Genomic DNA, 17,584 nt, shown 5'->3' on the forward strand with positions numbered 1-17,584 from the left:
GCATGTGTGTACATGCGCGTGTGTGTGTGTGTGTGTGTGTGTGTGTGTGTGTGTGTGTGTGTGTGTGTGTGAGATCAGGTGGAAGAAGACTCACAGTAATTATAAATGGCACGGTATTAATCATCTCCAGGATGAAGGAGATCTGGAACATCTGCTCCCAGATGTTCCCCTGAAACAAAGAAACAGGATCAATGCAGTGTAAGCCAAGGCTGTGTATTAATTACAGTAATAGTGACCAGATCAGAACTATTATATTTGATTTAACTAGTCAAGTCATTTAAGAACAAATTCTTATTTACAATGACGGCCTACCGGAGAACAGTGGGTTAACTGCCTTGTTCAGGGGCAGAACAACAGATTTTTACCTTGTCAGCTCGGGGATACAATCCAGCAACCTTTCGGTTACTAGCCCAACGCTCTAACCACTAGGCTACCTGCCGCCCAGAATGAGAGAATAACTATGATCAATCATACCTGGGTTCAAACACTCTTCTAAATCATTTGAAATACTTTAGATGAGCTTGACTGAGCTTGCCTGGTGCAATGGAACCAATAAAATAGGGACAAAACTGCGAAATCCGCCCATCTGGTAGACTAGAGCAAACGCTCAAAGTGTTAGCCGTGGCATTGGCTCCTTCTGTGTACTAATAACAGTAATAGTGACTAGGTCCGAATACCAAAACAACAACACCAATATCGTTGTAGTAATGACAAGCCCTCACAACTTATTCATTAAAACAATTGGGGATGGGATCTATCCGCCAAAACAAACTAAAACTAAACCCAATCTACTTTGTCCTCCTGAAGTAGATCAAACTTCACGTAATTCATCAAAGAGACATAGCACTGTGGCACTTTAATTAATGGGCCATTTGAGGAAATAAAATCAATGTAGGATGGACACCTAATCTTTTATTCATTTGGATTCCAGGACTTTGTTCAATGGGATAGCATATTCATTATCTGTTCTTCTGAACCAATTTAGAGCTAAGTGAAGGTGCATTCACACTGGTCGCTGGAAAAACGTTGCCAGAAAGTTCACCAATTAAATGCAATCTTCCTTCTAGCTCATACGACCCTGACGGAGTACAGCTGAGGTGGCTTACCTTGTAGCTGAGATACGTGAGGAGCATCGCCTCCAGGAAACTGATTAAGGCCACGGTCACCTGGTGCAGCACAGACAGAAGAAACGTATTAACCAGGGCTGCAATCTAACCGAGGCGCCCAGGCAATCCACTACCTGAGAGAGATGTGTTGTAAAGTCATTCCTGTTCTAAAAACATTCCGGCTGTAAAATGTTTTCAGTTTATATGCTGTGTGTTAAGATGCTACGTTTTAGTTGGGACTACAGTACCAATAAGGATGCCTCTTGGTAAGGTCAAAATTCCAAAATGTTTGAAAAGGCATAGAGGGGACGGACTGTTGAAATCTGCGTGAAATCCTACATTGGTGTCAATGGGTGATTCACAGGGAGATTCACAGGGAGATTCACAGGGACATGGCTGCATATGGGTTCGGCCCTCAGTGATTGTGTGGCTATTATTGAATGAAAAACATAAGAAGTCAGTTTTATCAAAATCGAAGCAATGTTTGTAACTATCGGTCTCCTCTTACCTGTATTGCCCAGACAGGAACCCTTCTGTTCACCCAGAAAATCAACTCCCTTTCACAAAACAAAATAACCTTATTGATTATACAGTATGTGCTGTATATTTATCATTAGACAAAATTAATTATCCCTTTCACAAGACAAAACAATATTATTGAGTAGGCTATAAATACACCATATGGGTTAGACAATACTAATTCCAAAACACCACCTGATAGCTATGGAATTAGCTGAGCACATTACAATCCAAAACACATTCAAAGCCCAGGGTCAATGTGCAGTGACCCTCATAACTTACCAGTTGATTTCTGTGATTTCTGTGGATTCTGCTGTGGCTGTGCTTGTTCTATTCTGACAGTTGACACTGCAAATGAAATGCACAGGAAAGGTGGGGGGAAGGAAGTCATTCAGAGTGTGTGTGTGTGGTGAAAAATATACCCTGTGGGTAATAGTCACCATCACTCACTCAGTACTGTATGCTGCCATGGTGATGGCCGGGAGACAGAGAGACTACGTCTTTAAGAGCTTCTGGCGGCGGGATACACAAACAAACATATCCTGCTTCCACATCACCACACTAAGACTGAGAGAAAGGCTGCCCCATCACCAACGCTGCTCATTCAGGCTTTGTGTCTCACACTCACAAATAAAAAAAAACTCATTTCAGAGTCATAGAAACTCTGAATCTTTTTTATCTGAACCAAATAGTTATCTTTTCAACTGTGTAAAAGTTAGATTCTCTGAATCAAACTATACCCACATGGATGAATACCACATGTATCAATCAATAGGAATAAAATACCTAATCAGTAAAGTATGTATGCATTCTGTCTCCAAGCGCCCACACAAGTCTGTATTCACCAGCTTAAATGACAAATCACAGTTTAGCATACATGGTGAGTCACTAGTAAGAGGTGAAATAGCAGGACTCTAGTAAGAGATCAATGCAATTGTAGGAGTCTCACCATACTCCAGTGACCTGTTCAGGGTCGTCCAGAGCCACTCTGATGACGTAAAGGGCACACGTCAACAGCTTCAAGGAGAAGTTAAACAGACGGATCCTCAGGCCTGCAGGGGAGCAAACACAATATAACACTAAAGGCCAGATTTACTAAGTAATTGCATTGGGAGCAAATCTGTTCACCTGTTTCCAAGAGGGAATTAAACGATTATAGCTGACAAAGGTCAAATCAAGCTTAATAACTTATTATGGTAAAGAGTAACTGAATTTGTGCTGATTTATCACCTAAAAAACGAATATGCTTAATCCGGGCTACTGTATTTTAATAAATCTGGATGATGTTTGCAGTAAAGTTTTTGTAATGCAAGACATTAGTATAGGGATATACTAGTTACGGAAATGCGTTTTTAACTCGGAAACTGACCTCATCCCGGGCCAATGAAATAAGAGGTGGGGACATTTAATCGAATATCCGGATATCCAAGTGGACATTAGTATTCGATTACTTGAGTGAGTGTTCATTTTCGGAGAAAAAAAATGGTAGGCCTATTTTGACGATAAAAAAATATTTATTATAAATTAAATGATATTATCCTTGTGACATTGTTACCTACCATGACATTTGAAATACTTAATAAAATATATTTTATTTTTATAACCATGCTGAGCTAATGCTGCACATTTAAACTTCCAGTCAGAATCAGTTCTATCATGGCAAAAATATATTTCATTGTTGCTTTTAGCCAAAAACTACAGAGAAAAGCAGCCAGACCTCTGCCATGTGCATTTGCTGCATTCTGAATGATCAAGATTTTTTATTTATTTTATATTTTATTTTGACTACGCTTTACAGATTTCCAAATGTTTTAAAATGATTCTACCTGACAGATGTATAATCTCTCACCTGAACCTGTTAGAGTGCTGCCCGTCTGTTTGCTTCTCTGTCTGTTTCTGGCCAGAAAAAAAGTGATTATATCTGTCTACGGACAGAGGCAGTGATTCTACCTTACCGGACATCACTCCTCCCCTGAACCCTATCTGTCTAAGTGCCCAGGCTGTGCTTTCTGCTCTCTCTCTCTGACCAGTCTAAAGTGACAATATACGTCTATGCACAGAGCCATGACTAACACGGCTTCATGCTGGTCTGGCAAGCCTTCACAACTGATTTACCCCGACTCATCTTTATCACACACAGCTCCCAGCAACAACACAGCACAGGTGTCACTGCTTTGAAGTAGGGGGAGGTCGTGCTTGAATGCTGTATGTTGTGGCAGGTATATAAAGCAGTGGAATAGAGGATGAATTATTATGATAATTGGGGAAGAAAACACAACCCAGAGTACGGTGACAGTAAAATCATTACAACAACACTGTGTTTGCACAAGGCTGAACACACACACACACACACACACACACACACACACACACACACACACACACACACACACACACACACACACACACACACACACACACACACACACACACACACACACACACACACACACACACACACACACACACACACACACACACACACACCTTGCCTGGCTGCAGATACACATGTAAGTCAGAGGATGGTGCTAGTTGCTTCACAAAGACAATGTTCACTTTTCATTCATTCAGGCCTGCCTGCCTTTGAATGTCTTTTTAATATAAACTCACCAGTGGACACAGTGACAACATCAAAGCTTCACAATGGTTCTAAACTGAACAGGCCAAAACAATCATTGTAAACAGCTTGCTGGCTCAACAGTAGGCTCTATACAGGTTGGATTTGCATGACATTTGTATTTGGCCCTGATGCTTTTTTCTATAACTGATGGGAAGTTGCTCAGAGATAAGGACTAATACATTGCAAACAGTAACAACATACTGCAACCACACACACACACAGACCGAAGACTGATGTCTAACACACACATTGTGCATGGCAAGTTGGACAGATATGTTCATTTTAAAAAGCCTACTGTACCACTGCCTTATGTCCTAATCAGAAATGATAATACCCTCTCCCTCAACAAAAAAACTAAAGTATTGTCCTCCTTTCACACTTACATGGTGTGTAGATACAGCACCATGAGTCACGACAACTAATTGAAAATCCTGACTGGAGCTGAAATTGGATATGCAATGCACCTTATCACTTAGATTAAAGTTATTATCCTTCTCGTTTCCAGGTGTCTGACTTCCTTGTTATTTTGCGACGGTACTGTACACCTGTGCTGTAATCTACTTACTTGACCTTTGGTTTTTGATGAAGAACAGCTTGAGCCTCTCCTTGAAGGTGTTTTCATTCACATAGAACTCCACCTGCACCCTGGACAGAAGAGAGACAGTCGGTACAACTACCATGGAAGGTCACATGCATCCATATAGATACAAGGACCATGGTTTTGTCGTTAAATTCTGAACGGAGTCATGATATTAGTGAGTAAATGAACTTTATCAAGATGCATTCTGGTGAATACTGAGATGCTCTGTTTTTGTGTGTATCTGTGACATCCATTGTTGCATTAGAGTACCATATGGGGCATTCAACAGTGTGAGACAAGGAACATAGCTGGTCCTGGATGGGAGAACAGATGCTGATGGAAGTGGTGTTGGAAGGCCAGTAGGAGGCACCCTTTCCTCTGGTCTAAATAAAATACCAATGCCCCATGGCAGTGATTGGGGACATTGCCCTGTGTAGGGTGCTGTATTTCGGATGAGATGTTAAACATGTGCCCTGACTCCCTGTGGTCACTAAAGATCCCATGCCACTTATCGTGAGAGTAGGGGTGTTAACCCTGGTGTCCTGGCTAAATTCCCAATCTGGCCCTCATACCATCACGGTCACCTAATCATCCTCAGCTTACAATTGGCTCATTCATCCCCCCTCCTCTCCCTTGTAACAATTCCCCAAGTTGTTGCTGTAAATGAGAATGTATTTTCAGTCAACTTACCTGGTAAAATATAAGGGTTAAATAAAATAAATAAAAATGGGTCACAATTACACAAAACCAGTTCCTTTCATTGATTCTGTTTTCCTGGAATGGGTAGCTAGACAGATACTGCTTAGATTTAAAGAACTAATACATTGTAATGGCCCCTTTATAGTCTCTTATTACCCACAGTGGTCCAATTACGACAACAAAGTTTAATAAATTATTAAAGAGATGAACAGTAAGCATGAGAATTTGGAAACATATAGAGGTTGAATATTGTTATACGACAGAGCAATTGATCTGATGTTGGAGAACAACACATTGAGAATGGAATCTGTTTTAACATGAGTGCCTTCCCTGTCTGCAGGGATGCAAATTGGTGAGGGACTAAAAAGGTTAAAAAAAATGTTTGCACTGAAACATGCAAAAAAATCCCTTCTAGGGGGAAATGCAGGTTAACCAATTAAACAACAAAGCAGCTAAAAAATGTAAAGAAAGAAATCCAATGTTATTTGTTGCCTAGACTTTACTGAAAATGACACAAGTCTTGAGAAAAAAACAATACACTAATATTGCAGTGAGCCATGACAACCTTTATAATAGAAAACTTGTGACCACACACACACATCTAAATATTGCACTTGGGAATAAACCATCTTAAAGTAGAAATAGAATGAAAAAACAGGCATTCTATTTTTGCATTATTATAATGCCCACTATAGTTGACAGGCTACATATGTGCAAAAATTACGTTCACTGAGTAAAAAAAAATAATACCCCCCCCTCACTCACACGTGTTACCCGTTTCCCGGGGACAGTCCCCGTTTTTGGTGGCTTGTCCCCGGCTGGAGCTGTCCCGGAAATGTCCCCGTTTTTAACTGTGCGTTAAAAACAGACTGCAAAGTGAAATATTTTACTTGTCAGGAAAGACCAGGCAGCAGAGCCTACCGGTTTATGTCTCAATCGCGTGGTGCTTGTTTTGTCCAGCAGAGGGGGCTGCTCGCCAAACTACTTGCTCGCGCTAGTTTTAGAGAAAACTGCTGTGGAAAACTCGGCCAGAAGCTAGCAAGTGTCAAGTGGATTCACAACATCACCACACACGTCTTTTCAAGTCAGGTAATCGTTTGAGATACTAGCTAGTGATGTATGACACAATTTATTGTATAGATAGATGATCTGCTCTATAAGGTTTTAAATAGGTTATGCTAGCTAACGTTTGCTATGTAGACTAAGTTAGACTACCACTAAGTTAGCAGCTACTGTTATGGTAGCTAAGTTAAAAAACGTTCACATGTAAACATGCAGTGGACGGCTATTTTGAAAATATGATTATATTAAATGAATGCACAATTAATTCTGCTAATATGTTTGTAGATTACAATTTTAATGGTTTGGCGTTATAATAAGTAGTGTGAAAATATATTTAGAAATGTTCATGGATAGCATTAGCAGTGGAGAGGAAGAAGACTGCATAGGAAAGAAGAGTGAAGGAGACAGAGGAGGAAAGGTAAAGATATGGTTACAGAGCCTGCCAATTTATTATTCCAAACAATGTTTTTGAGATAAAATACAAACATGAGGCAAGCAATGGGAATCTGTTAAAATACTTTGGTTATCTAATAGTATGCTATTTATTAATACAGATTGGAGAGGAAGGAGAAGGAAAAATGAAGGGAGTAAAAATAGTGAAGCAAAGGAGAGTGTAGAAGAGTGAGGTGGAAAGGTGAAGAGAAGGAAAGGAAGACGAGTGAAGAAAAGAGGAGTACGATTGGAGGAGAAGAAAAAGTTGAGAGTAAGAAGAGTGACACAAAGGAGAGTGAAGAAGAGCAGACAGAGGAGATACAATGACTCTTTCCAAGAAAAGGAAATGCATTTTTTATGAAAATCGAGAGAATTTCCATTTATACGCTCCAGTCAAGACAACAGAATTCCTCTCTTTCAATTTGGTAGCCAGAGAAGAATGGCAGTAGTAGAACATCAGCAGACGAAAAAGCATAAAGCCTCTCTGATTGCCCGTGTTGGTATGTCCTCTCTCACCACATTCTTCAAGAAGGTAGAGCCTTCCCAAGAAGAATATGGTTTAGCTGTGCAGGAGGGTGTCTTTGCATACCACAATATGTGACACAATCATAGTTACAGATCTATGGACTGCACAGCACAACTGACACGGAAGCTTTATGAGCCAAAGTTGACATGTGCTAGGACAAAATGTGATGCCATAGTGAGTAACGTGTTAGCAACATGGGCAAGTACTTCGGTAAACACAGCACCTAGACCAGGTTGAATTTGTGTCCCTGTCCATTGATGCGTCCAATCATGGACATGTAAAGCTGCTGCCAATAGTAGTCAGATATGTAAGATATATGATGGCAGAACATCTGTGGAAGCAAAACTGCTTGATTTTGTTGAATTGAATGGAGAAACGGCAGAGAAAATTGCAGCTGAGGTCCTGGTGGTCATCCAAAAATGTAACCTGGAAAACATTCTCTGCCGACAACAAATACCAATTTTGGAGGACTGAATAGGCTGGGGAGGGTCAATGTCCATACCAAAGTTTAAAATTCTCTGCAGCGGGAGGTGATTGGCTTAGGTTGTCCTTCTCACATCATTCATAACATGGCCAGAACAGCTTTGGATATGATGTTGAGTACTTGCTCACAAGTATATTTGGATATGTTTCCTATTTTCACCGTCAGAGTAGAAAGACTGAAGGGCTTTTGTGAGTTTGTTGGCCAGGAGTACCATAACATTTTAGAACACGGCAATGTTTGCTGGATGTCCATGCTCCCTGCTCTAGAAAAAGTGCTGAAAATGTATGTGCCATTGAAATCCTTTTTTATTTCTGAAGACAAATGCTGTTGTCCAGCGAACAATGTTCGAAGATCCACTGACTGAACTCTGGCTGGCCTTTGTCCATGGAAACTTGACCGTATTCAATGACACGATCAAGATGCTCGGAGGCCAGGACCGCTGGTGCTGTGGAGTCCGCTGCAATTCTGAGAAACGTTGAGGCAAAATTGACTGCAAGACGTAATGACAACTTCATTCCAGTTTTGGTCAGAGGACTTCTGAGAGAACTAGAGGAAAATGGAGCCATGTCGAAAGAGAGCTTTCTCAAAACATCCCAATCATTCTTCACTACGGCTGTGAACTACTTGCAAGCATGGGGAAAGCACACAGATGATCTAAAGATTTACATTGTCTCCTTTTAAAAGGGCAACCTCTGCGTGAAGAGATCCAGAAGGCAGCAGCCACACTGCAGGAAAAATGCCCCAATGTGACCATCAATGAGGATGCATTGTGTGACGACGTTACTGGCCTGCAAGAGTTCCTAAAGGGGGGAATCGCTTGAAGAATGGAAAACATCAGAGACACCACTTAGTCACAGATGGAGCACGGTGGTTACCCACTTCAAAGAGAATGACATCCCACACACTAACCTGGCTAGATTAGCCTCTGTCATGTGCTTACCTGGAAGTAATGCACCAGTCGAGAGAGTGTTCTCCCAAATGAATGATCTATGGACAGCAGCAAGAAATTGGTTCACTGTTCCTACCGTCAAGGCCATGCTTATTGTGAAGACAAACTTTAACCTCCCCTGCCAGGAGTTCATGGAGAAGCTGGCCAAAGACAGAGCAATCCTGAAGAATATATATTCTTCTGAGAAATATACAGATTAGGTTGGTATAAATATATTATGTAGTTACCAATCTCATCAGCATGTTATTTCTTTATTATGTTAAGTATTTCACATATAGTATTGTCTGTTTTTTTTTCAATTTTGCTCACGTTGTCTTCTGCTCTTATTCTACCCAGACTAGCAGGACTACTGAATGGCTGTTCAGATCGGACAATTCTGTCTTGTCTGTAGTGTTTCTGTAATATACAGTAGTGTGTCCCTGTCCATTGATGCGTCCAATCATGGACATGTAAAGCTGCTGGAGAAATGGCAGAGATAATTGCAGCTGAGGTCCTGGTGGTCATCCAAAAATGTAACCTGGAAAACATTCTCTGCCGACAACAAATACCAATTTTGGAGGACTGAAAATTGGTATTTATTGGTATTTATTTTCCACCATAATTTGCAAATAAATTCATTAAAAATCCTACAATGTGATTTTCTGGATTTTTTTTCTTCTCATTTTGTCTGTCATAGTTGAAGTGTACCTAAGATTAAAATTACAGGCCTCTCATCTTTTTAAGTGCGAGAACTTGCACAATTGGTGGCTGACTAAATACTTTTTTGCCCCACTGTAGTTGTTTTCTCTGTCTATCTCAGTGTTCCTGTTAGACTAAATACATGAAACTGGAATTGTCCCCCTTTTTTATTTCATAGATAATAACATTGGATATTTTAATTATATATTGACCGCCAAACTGGAAATGTCCCTGGATTTCATTTCAGAAATCTGGTCACCTTATGTTACTGGCAAGTTCAACACAACAAAAGCTGTTGACATCTGTTCTATAATGTGCCAGCAGATCATGATACCCTTTGTTGGCATAATTGACCTCTTTCAGGCAGAGGGTACACCTGGCATACCCCTTTTTATCCACTGTATTGAAAAAGGGAGAAAGAGGGAAAGTGTGTGGTGTTTGTTTCACCTCTATGGTAGCATCCAGTTTAAGCCAGGCCCAGCTCCACTTCATCCCTGAATCCACTTGTTTTAACAAGCAATGCCTCATTTTCACCTAATTCTCTCATTCAGAAAATTAACCACATAACGTTACTTTAGAGGAAAAACATCAGTTCACAGATAGTTCGTTAGCTAGTTAACATTTCACACAGATTGCCAGGGTCCAGTAAGCAACTAACGAGTTATAACTTGAGGAAAGGCAAGGAGTTGTATACCAGTTAATACTATAGCGAATTGGTTAGCAGCCAGCTAATTTTCACACCATGAACTAAATGATTTGATCAGTTAAAGTTGGCTAATGTTGCTCAACATTTCTCTGGCTAGCTAACGGAGAATTCAATCCAGCTAGCAAGATACCTCATGCTAACAATACTTGTTCCACCACACTTTCTCCCTCACCCCAAACTTTCCAAATGCCAGCTGTTTTTATGTTATAGCTCAAAAAGTATGCTTCATCACATTCTCAACCCCTGTCTCTGCGGTCAGGCACCTACCTCTTCACATCGCTATACAAAGCCCCCCCAAAACTATTCTCATCGGATCAACACGAAGCACATAGCACACTTATTTTGGATTCAAAAAGGCGAATTTAGCCGAAAGGTGATTAGTTTGCATCCCTGCTGTCTGCCTGTCTTGTTGAAATGTGTGGCATTTAAGCTACACGCCACATGAATCTTCAATTTGACACTCAGATAGCTATGGAGTAACATCGTTTCCGATGGAGGATTTGAACAGACCTTAAATAATGTATTTCTTTAAAGTGCAATGGATCCTCTTACTTATGTCGGCCTTTGTCGGCCTTGAGCATAATTGTTCTTCCATGATGCAATTTAAAACCACATATCCTAAATCCTTAGGGAGCCTAGAATTGACCCTAACAGCTTACACACACAACTGTATGTGGTTTAATAACTTAGGAACATCAATAAATTAGTCATGTTGACTTTCTGTGATTGTTCTTCCAATTTATTTCTTTATTTTACACCGACTACCTTGAGCATAAATTTGATCTACTTCTTCTACTACTCCCATGATGCAATTTGCTACGCCACCCCTTTAGTTGGCCTACAATACAATTTATCCATGCAAGTTACATACTGTACTAGTGTGAGAAGTTCAGTAATGTAAGAAGTAGGAACTCTTAAGTTCAGTCATATGTTGATTATAATGCTCTGTGAGCTGCAGTACTGAAAATGCATATTACCTAATGGTCAACACATTACATAGCTGTGGCTCCTATCTGTAGAAAGCTTTGTTGTGGCGTGAAGAACTTTAGTGTACTAAAAAAGGAAGAGGCGAATTCAGTATTTCTGGTGTTCCTCAGGGTAGCACATCCCTACCCATCCTTTCCTGTGTGTGACATCCTCAGAGACCAGAGGTCTATTTATATCCTGCACTGTTAGAAAGAAGGTTCTGGATAGAGCCACCAAGGGTTATATGCACGCTTCATATATATCACCCTGAAATTGGTTCCATATGGACCCTTATATGGAATCCAAGGGTTCTATATGGAACCAATTTTTGTTCAGTGAAGAAGAACCCTTGGGGTTCTGATCAGAGAACCCTACAAAACGGTTCTATATAGAACCTTTAGGGGTGTCATATATGCAGCAAGCACTATAACCCTTATTGGTTCTATCCAGAACCTTTTTTTCTAAGAACATGCACTCTGATTGGTCCCTCAGCTATTCCATGTATTTCAATTGGACTCTCCTAATCCATCATGTCATGAAAAGTCAAACGGAACGGTGTAGTCACTGTGATTTATGGATCACCCATGTGGTACCACTTATTCAAAACTGACAAGCTAGTCACTCTAAAAATATATATTTAATTCTATACATTTGCATAGGCATATACTGTAGCTATCTAATGAAACACATTGACGTTCATGTAAAGCAATTCCATTAATAAGGGCCCATGGACGTTGGGGTGTGTCTGGGAGGTTACAAATGATGGGAGAGCTAACTGTGACTAACTGTTAGTCAACTAATCTAAAGTGGGGGTGAAACAGATCTATTTGATCTCCTTCTGTAATAAAATGGTTACCTCCCCTAACTCCTGCAGAGGGTAATAATAATGGGCTGTAAGCTCCAGCAGGGACCTTGGAGCATTGTTTGTGCCTGACAGGTTAGATTGTATACTAAGAGATGTGTAGCTATTGAGCCACAATCTTCCTCTGAATCTCGCTTTCATTCATTTCATGTTTCATGAGCTGAAATAAAAGATCCCAGAAATGTTCCATTTGCACAAAAAAATGTATTTCTCTCAACTTTTGTGTACAAATTTGTTTACATCCCTACATCCCATTAGTGAGCATTTCTCCTTTGCCAAGTTAATCGATCCACCTGATAGGTGTGGCATATCAAGAAGCTGATTAAACAGCATGATCATAACACAGGTGCACCTTGTGCTGGGGACAAGAAAAGGCTACTCTAAAATGTGCAGTTTTGTCACACAACACAATGACACAGATTAGCATGCTGACTGCATGAATGTCCACCAGAACTGCTGCCAGAGAATTTAATGCTCTTTTCTCTCCCATAAGCCTCCCAATGTTGTTTTAGAGAATTTGGCAGTATATCCAACTGGCCTCACAACCACAGACCGTGTGTATGGTGTCGTGTGGGCTAGCGGTTTGCTGATCTCAACGTTGTAAACAGAGTACACAATGGTGGCGGTGGGGTTATTGTATGGGCAAGTTACAAACACAATTGTGTCACACCCTGATCTGTTTCACCTGCCCTCGTTATTGTCCTCCAGGTGTCACTTGTTTTCCCAGTGTATTTATCCCAGTGTTTCCTGTCTCTCTGTGCCAGTGCGTCTTATATGTCCAAGCCTACCAGCGGTTTTCCCGGTTTCCTGCTTTGCCTTTTCTCCTTTTTCTAGTGCTCCTGGTTTTGACTTGTTCTGGACTTTGTACCCACATGCCTGACCATTCTGCCTGCCCTGACCTCAAGCCTGCCTGCCACTCTGTACCTCCTGGACTCTGACTCACGACCATTCTCTTGTCTATTCCCTTTGGATTTATTAAACATCTTTAACTCCAACCATCTGCCTCCTGTGCCTGCATTTGGGTCTCGCCTAGTGTCATGATACATTTTATCAATGGCAATTTGAATGCACAAAAATACGGTGATGAGATCCTGAGGCCCTTTGTGAGGCCAATTTATTTTTAAAGTATCTGTGACCAATAGATGCATATCTGTATTCCCAGTCATGTGAAATCCATAGATTAGGGCCTAATGAATTTGTCAATTTACTGATTTCCTTTTATGAACTGTAACTCAGTAAAATCTTTGAAATTGTTGCATTTATATTTTTGTTCAGTATACATGCACACACAAATGTATATTTAATTAGAATTCACAATTTAACTTAAATATTGCATTTTCATTCACATTGAACACACGCACGTGGGTGCATGCAAAGACATGCACACACACACACTATTGCCTACGAGAAGATTACGATTTCAAGCCGCTTTGAAAATCACACACTGAAGTGAAGACTGTGCACTGTAAATAAACATCAAACAGCTTTTTGACAGCAGGGCAATCTGTCTAAAAGAAGAGAACAAAGCTGCTTTAAATGCTATGTTATCTGAGTCACTATCATCTGTTGGAAGAAGTGAAACCATGATAAATGAAAGAGACAGATTTTTCCTTCCATATGTCTTGTTTTTAAAAGGCGTAGAAGTAACACACACAGATGACAGTGTCAGTGATTGTTACTTCTCTAACCATGGGGGGGGGTGTTCCATGTTATTTTCCTACATACATTTATTTGCATACTGAACAATGTTCTATATCTCTTTCACTCTCTAGTCAACCAACTCCACTGCTCCAGTCAACCAATTTCTATCTTTGATGGCTGTGGATAGAGTAAAGTCAGACTATCCATAATATACACAAAGTGATCAGAAATAGAAATAGCAGTTCTTACTCTAAGCACAATGTTGAGATATGTTGCAAGTAGAGAATCTCGTGCACATGCAAATACAAGACTTAAAACTTTCAAGCATAGGCTATGTTTAGCTTTCAAATGTACATTTATTGATCAACAGAACCAGCCTTCCATCGCCTTCTGGTTTGGATCGTCCAGCCCAGGCTGACTGAAGGTGTATCACAACACAGAGACTACAGCTTTCAGGGAAACAACCGAGCCAGTCCCTGCAACTCCTACTTGGAAGTCTTGTTCCGTGGTTGCCATGGCATGTTGATGAAGCCTAGGCAGAGAACTATGTCAATATTGTAATATTTTACTGTTTTTAAAGTGTTTTTTATAAATAAATAAAAAATAGACCCCTTTGTAGGGGGCTTTTCCGAACAACCACCAAGTGAGGTGGTCTTACTGCTGCTTTTAGTCACCGAGGCCACACCCAGGTGGGTGGTACACTTTGATAGTGGATGATCCAGCCCACGTACTGTCATGCCTACTCCCTCCAGCGCTAGACGTCGCCGGTCTACGAACCACCGGCCCTGGCAACCATCATTACGCACACCTGCTCCCCAGCATTACGCCTGGACTTCATCACCTTGATTAAATTCCCTTTATTTAGCCCTCAGTAGCCTCAGTCTTCAGGCAGTATTGGTTTGTTGTCCTGTTTAGTACGAATCCCCTGTTTTTTTGCACCAGTTTCCTGACTCGTATTCGTGACAGCATACTGCCTCGCAATATGGAAGCAGCAGAGGAGAAAACCATCTTCTAGAAGGTCCAGGAACAGGGTCATCTGCTCCACCAACCTCGCGACCAGCTGGCGCAACTGGGTAAGGCCATAGGGGAGGTTCTCCACCGCCTCAACACTACCAGGGAGGCTATCCATACCCCTATCAGAGGGCCTCCTACCAAGGGTCGTCACAGTCAGCCAGTCCCCTAGCCTACCCAGGTCAGCGAAGCCCTACTGTCCCTTCCGGAGAAGTATAACGGTACTTAATCGAAATGCCGTGACTTTCGACTCAAGTGCTCCCTCTATTTCGCCCATCAGACGGGAGCCCCTACCACCGAGAGGTCCAAGGTTGCCACGGTCATTTCCCTACTGACCGGGCGGGCGTTGAAGTGGTCTACGACTGTCTGGGAGAGAGGAGTGGAGGAGCTGGGTTCCTATGAGAGGTTCATGGGTCTGTTCTGGACGGTTTTTGACCATCCTCCAGATGGCAGAGAGGGAGGTGAGCGACATCTCCAACTCCAGCAGGGTCCCCAGACCGCTGCGGAGTACGCCCTTACCTTCGGACTGTGGCAGCCTGTAGCGGATGGAATGAGACGGGCCTCCACACTCTTTTCTGGAGAGGACGGCGCAAAGTGGTCCAAATGGAGTTGTCGTGTCGGGATGACAACCTATCCTTGGACGCACTCATCACAATGGCCATCCGTCTGGATAACCTTCTTCGGGAGCGCCTTTGCTCACCTCGCCACTCGCCTCCCACCTTTGGCTGTCCCGAGCCTCAACCCACACCTCTCCCTGGCAGAGTGGAGTTGCCAGAGACAGCTGGGGCTCTATCCCTATTGCGGCCAGGAGGGGCACCAGCTTCAGCGGTGTCCGGTGCGTCCCAAACACTAGGGCAGAGGTGATCTTCCGTCTTCCAGGGTAGGTGTGCGTATTCCATCATCGTTTTCTGCCAAACCTTTCTGGTTCCCATTTCACTGGCTGGCTGTCTCTCAGGTGTTGTCTCTGCAGCTCTAGTGGACTCGGGTGCCACAAGGAATTTCCTCGACCAGGCCCTTGCCTCCTCCCTGAACATAAATCTGTACACACTCTCCTCTCCTTTCCCGGTCCAAGCACTGGATAAGCAACCATTGGGATCTGTCACAATCACACACATCACTCACCTTCACCGTGGGACCCATGCACCAGGAAAGACTCCCCTTCCTCATCATCATTCCTCATCATTTATTTAGCCCTCAATAGCCTCAGTCATCAGGCAGTTATGGTTTGTTTTCATGTTCAGTATGCATTCCGTTTTGTTAATTTGCCTTGCATCATTGTAATTAAACTCTCCTACTGCACCTGCTTCCTGACTCCCTGTGTATATGTGACACTTACGAAGGAGGAGCTGCAAACATCGAAGATGACAAGGTGCCCGATGAAAAGCTCCTGGGCCGTTCTGTCAGATGTTTTCCAGACAATTCCCTGCCTGGCTGCACCATCAGTGCTCTCTTCGCTCAAGACGCTAATTTTCCAAACTAACTTGCTTCATCTGAAGTTGTGGAAGACCATCGCCCAAAAACCACCAGATCCCAAAAATGATTTTAGCGCCTTTGAGATTTTACTTGGAATGAAATCTATAATTATTATTACTTGTACTGTAATTAAGACTGCTCGCTAATTATTGACTTCTTCACATGCTCCACATTCATTAGGGAGGAATTCATAAAGCATCACATAATCTATTTCCCGTGTTCAGCCCCCTGCATTGACTGTGATGATGATACATCTTAAAGAAACACTGTTGCTGTGAGTGGTAACATGGATCAAGATGGATTATAATCATGTTTTCCATTCTAAATTGGTGTTTCTGAGTCAATTCCAAAGCCTGGTCAGATCACATATCACATTATGTTGGACCACTTTGCTCTCAAATATCCACTTTGACCACAAGAGCAAAATACAATTTGTAAGCTATAACTGCTTGTTTTTTTCGAGTACCAAACGCTCAAAAGCAGAATGCCATCGTATGGAAATATTGTGAGGAAAACCGTGTTTTGTTTAAACATTTTGCCACCCACTGCTCGATTGATTCTTTCTCCATAAATTCGAAACAAATAGGGCTGGGAATTGCCAGGGACCTCACGATACAATATTATCATGATACGTAGGTGCTGATATGACGTGTATTGCAATTCTATATGTATTCCAATTTTATACTGCAGTTTTATTGTGATTCAATGTTACAAACATATTGCTCACGATATAAAAGGTCTGCTGCAGAGGGACAAGAAAGAACCATCATAAAAACGAGTTTTGATCGGTCATAGAAATAAAAGTGCTGAAAACATGTTGACTCACCATTTAAAAATAAGATTGAGGCCAAGCTATAGGGGGAGAATCATTTTTGGCGCAGGTACATCCGACTAGCGATAGCTAGCGTTAACTACGTTTTTTGAAAATCGATACTTGGGATAATAGAATCAATATATAATATCGTCCAAAATATTCCCCTTTCTAGCCCCATCTCTAGAGCGGAAGAGAACACTTGTGCCAACATTTAAACTCCGCTGCCTGCCTCTGACACCGCACCATCAGCACTTACAGCATCCCTAAAGAAATCTATTCATCATCCATTTCCTCGACAGACAGACGGACAGACAGACAATACAGAAACCACAGAGAGCACAGGAAGCATGTTATCAGTTATCATTTCCAGCCTGCCAGGCATAGAAGCCCACAGTCCACACGCGCACTACATCAAAATTGCTGTTTGACTTGGTAGCGTTGGTGATTGTTCTGCCG

General features: G+C 41.7%; 1 protein-coding gene across 5 annotated transcripts in view; it reads right to left on the reverse strand.

Moving 5' to 3' along the window:
• Positions 1-17,584, reverse strand: part of kcnt1b (potassium sodium-activated channel subfamily T member 1b) — a 105,823-nt gene that overhangs the window by 42,547 nt on the left and 45,692 nt on the right. For all 5 annotated transcript variants that reach the window (XR_008064105.1, XM_052461823.1, XM_052461822.1 and 2 more), the window contains 6 exons: positions 4,811-4,890; positions 2,575-2,677; positions 1,908-1,973; positions 1,615-1,663; positions 1,107-1,166; positions 95-169 (listed from right to left, as the gene is read on the reverse strand). Coding sequence is in view for 4 of the 5 variants with exons in the window: in XM_052461823.1 (XP_052317783.1) it covers positions 95-169; positions 1,107-1,166; positions 1,615-1,663; positions 1,908-1,973; positions 2,575-2,677; positions 4,811-4,890 (433 nt within the window). In the remaining variant the exon portion in view is untranslated. The remainder of the gene's footprint in view (positions 1-94; positions 170-1,106; positions 1,167-1,614; positions 1,664-1,907; positions 1,974-2,574; positions 2,678-4,810; positions 4,891-17,584) is intronic.

This window comes from Oncorhynchus keta, chromosome 14 (genome assembly GCF_023373465.1).
Source record: "Oncorhynchus keta strain PuntledgeMale-10-30-2019 chromosome 14, Oket_V2, whole genome shotgun sequence".
NCBI lineage: Eukaryota > Metazoa > Chordata > Actinopteri > Salmoniformes > Salmonidae > Oncorhynchus > Oncorhynchus keta.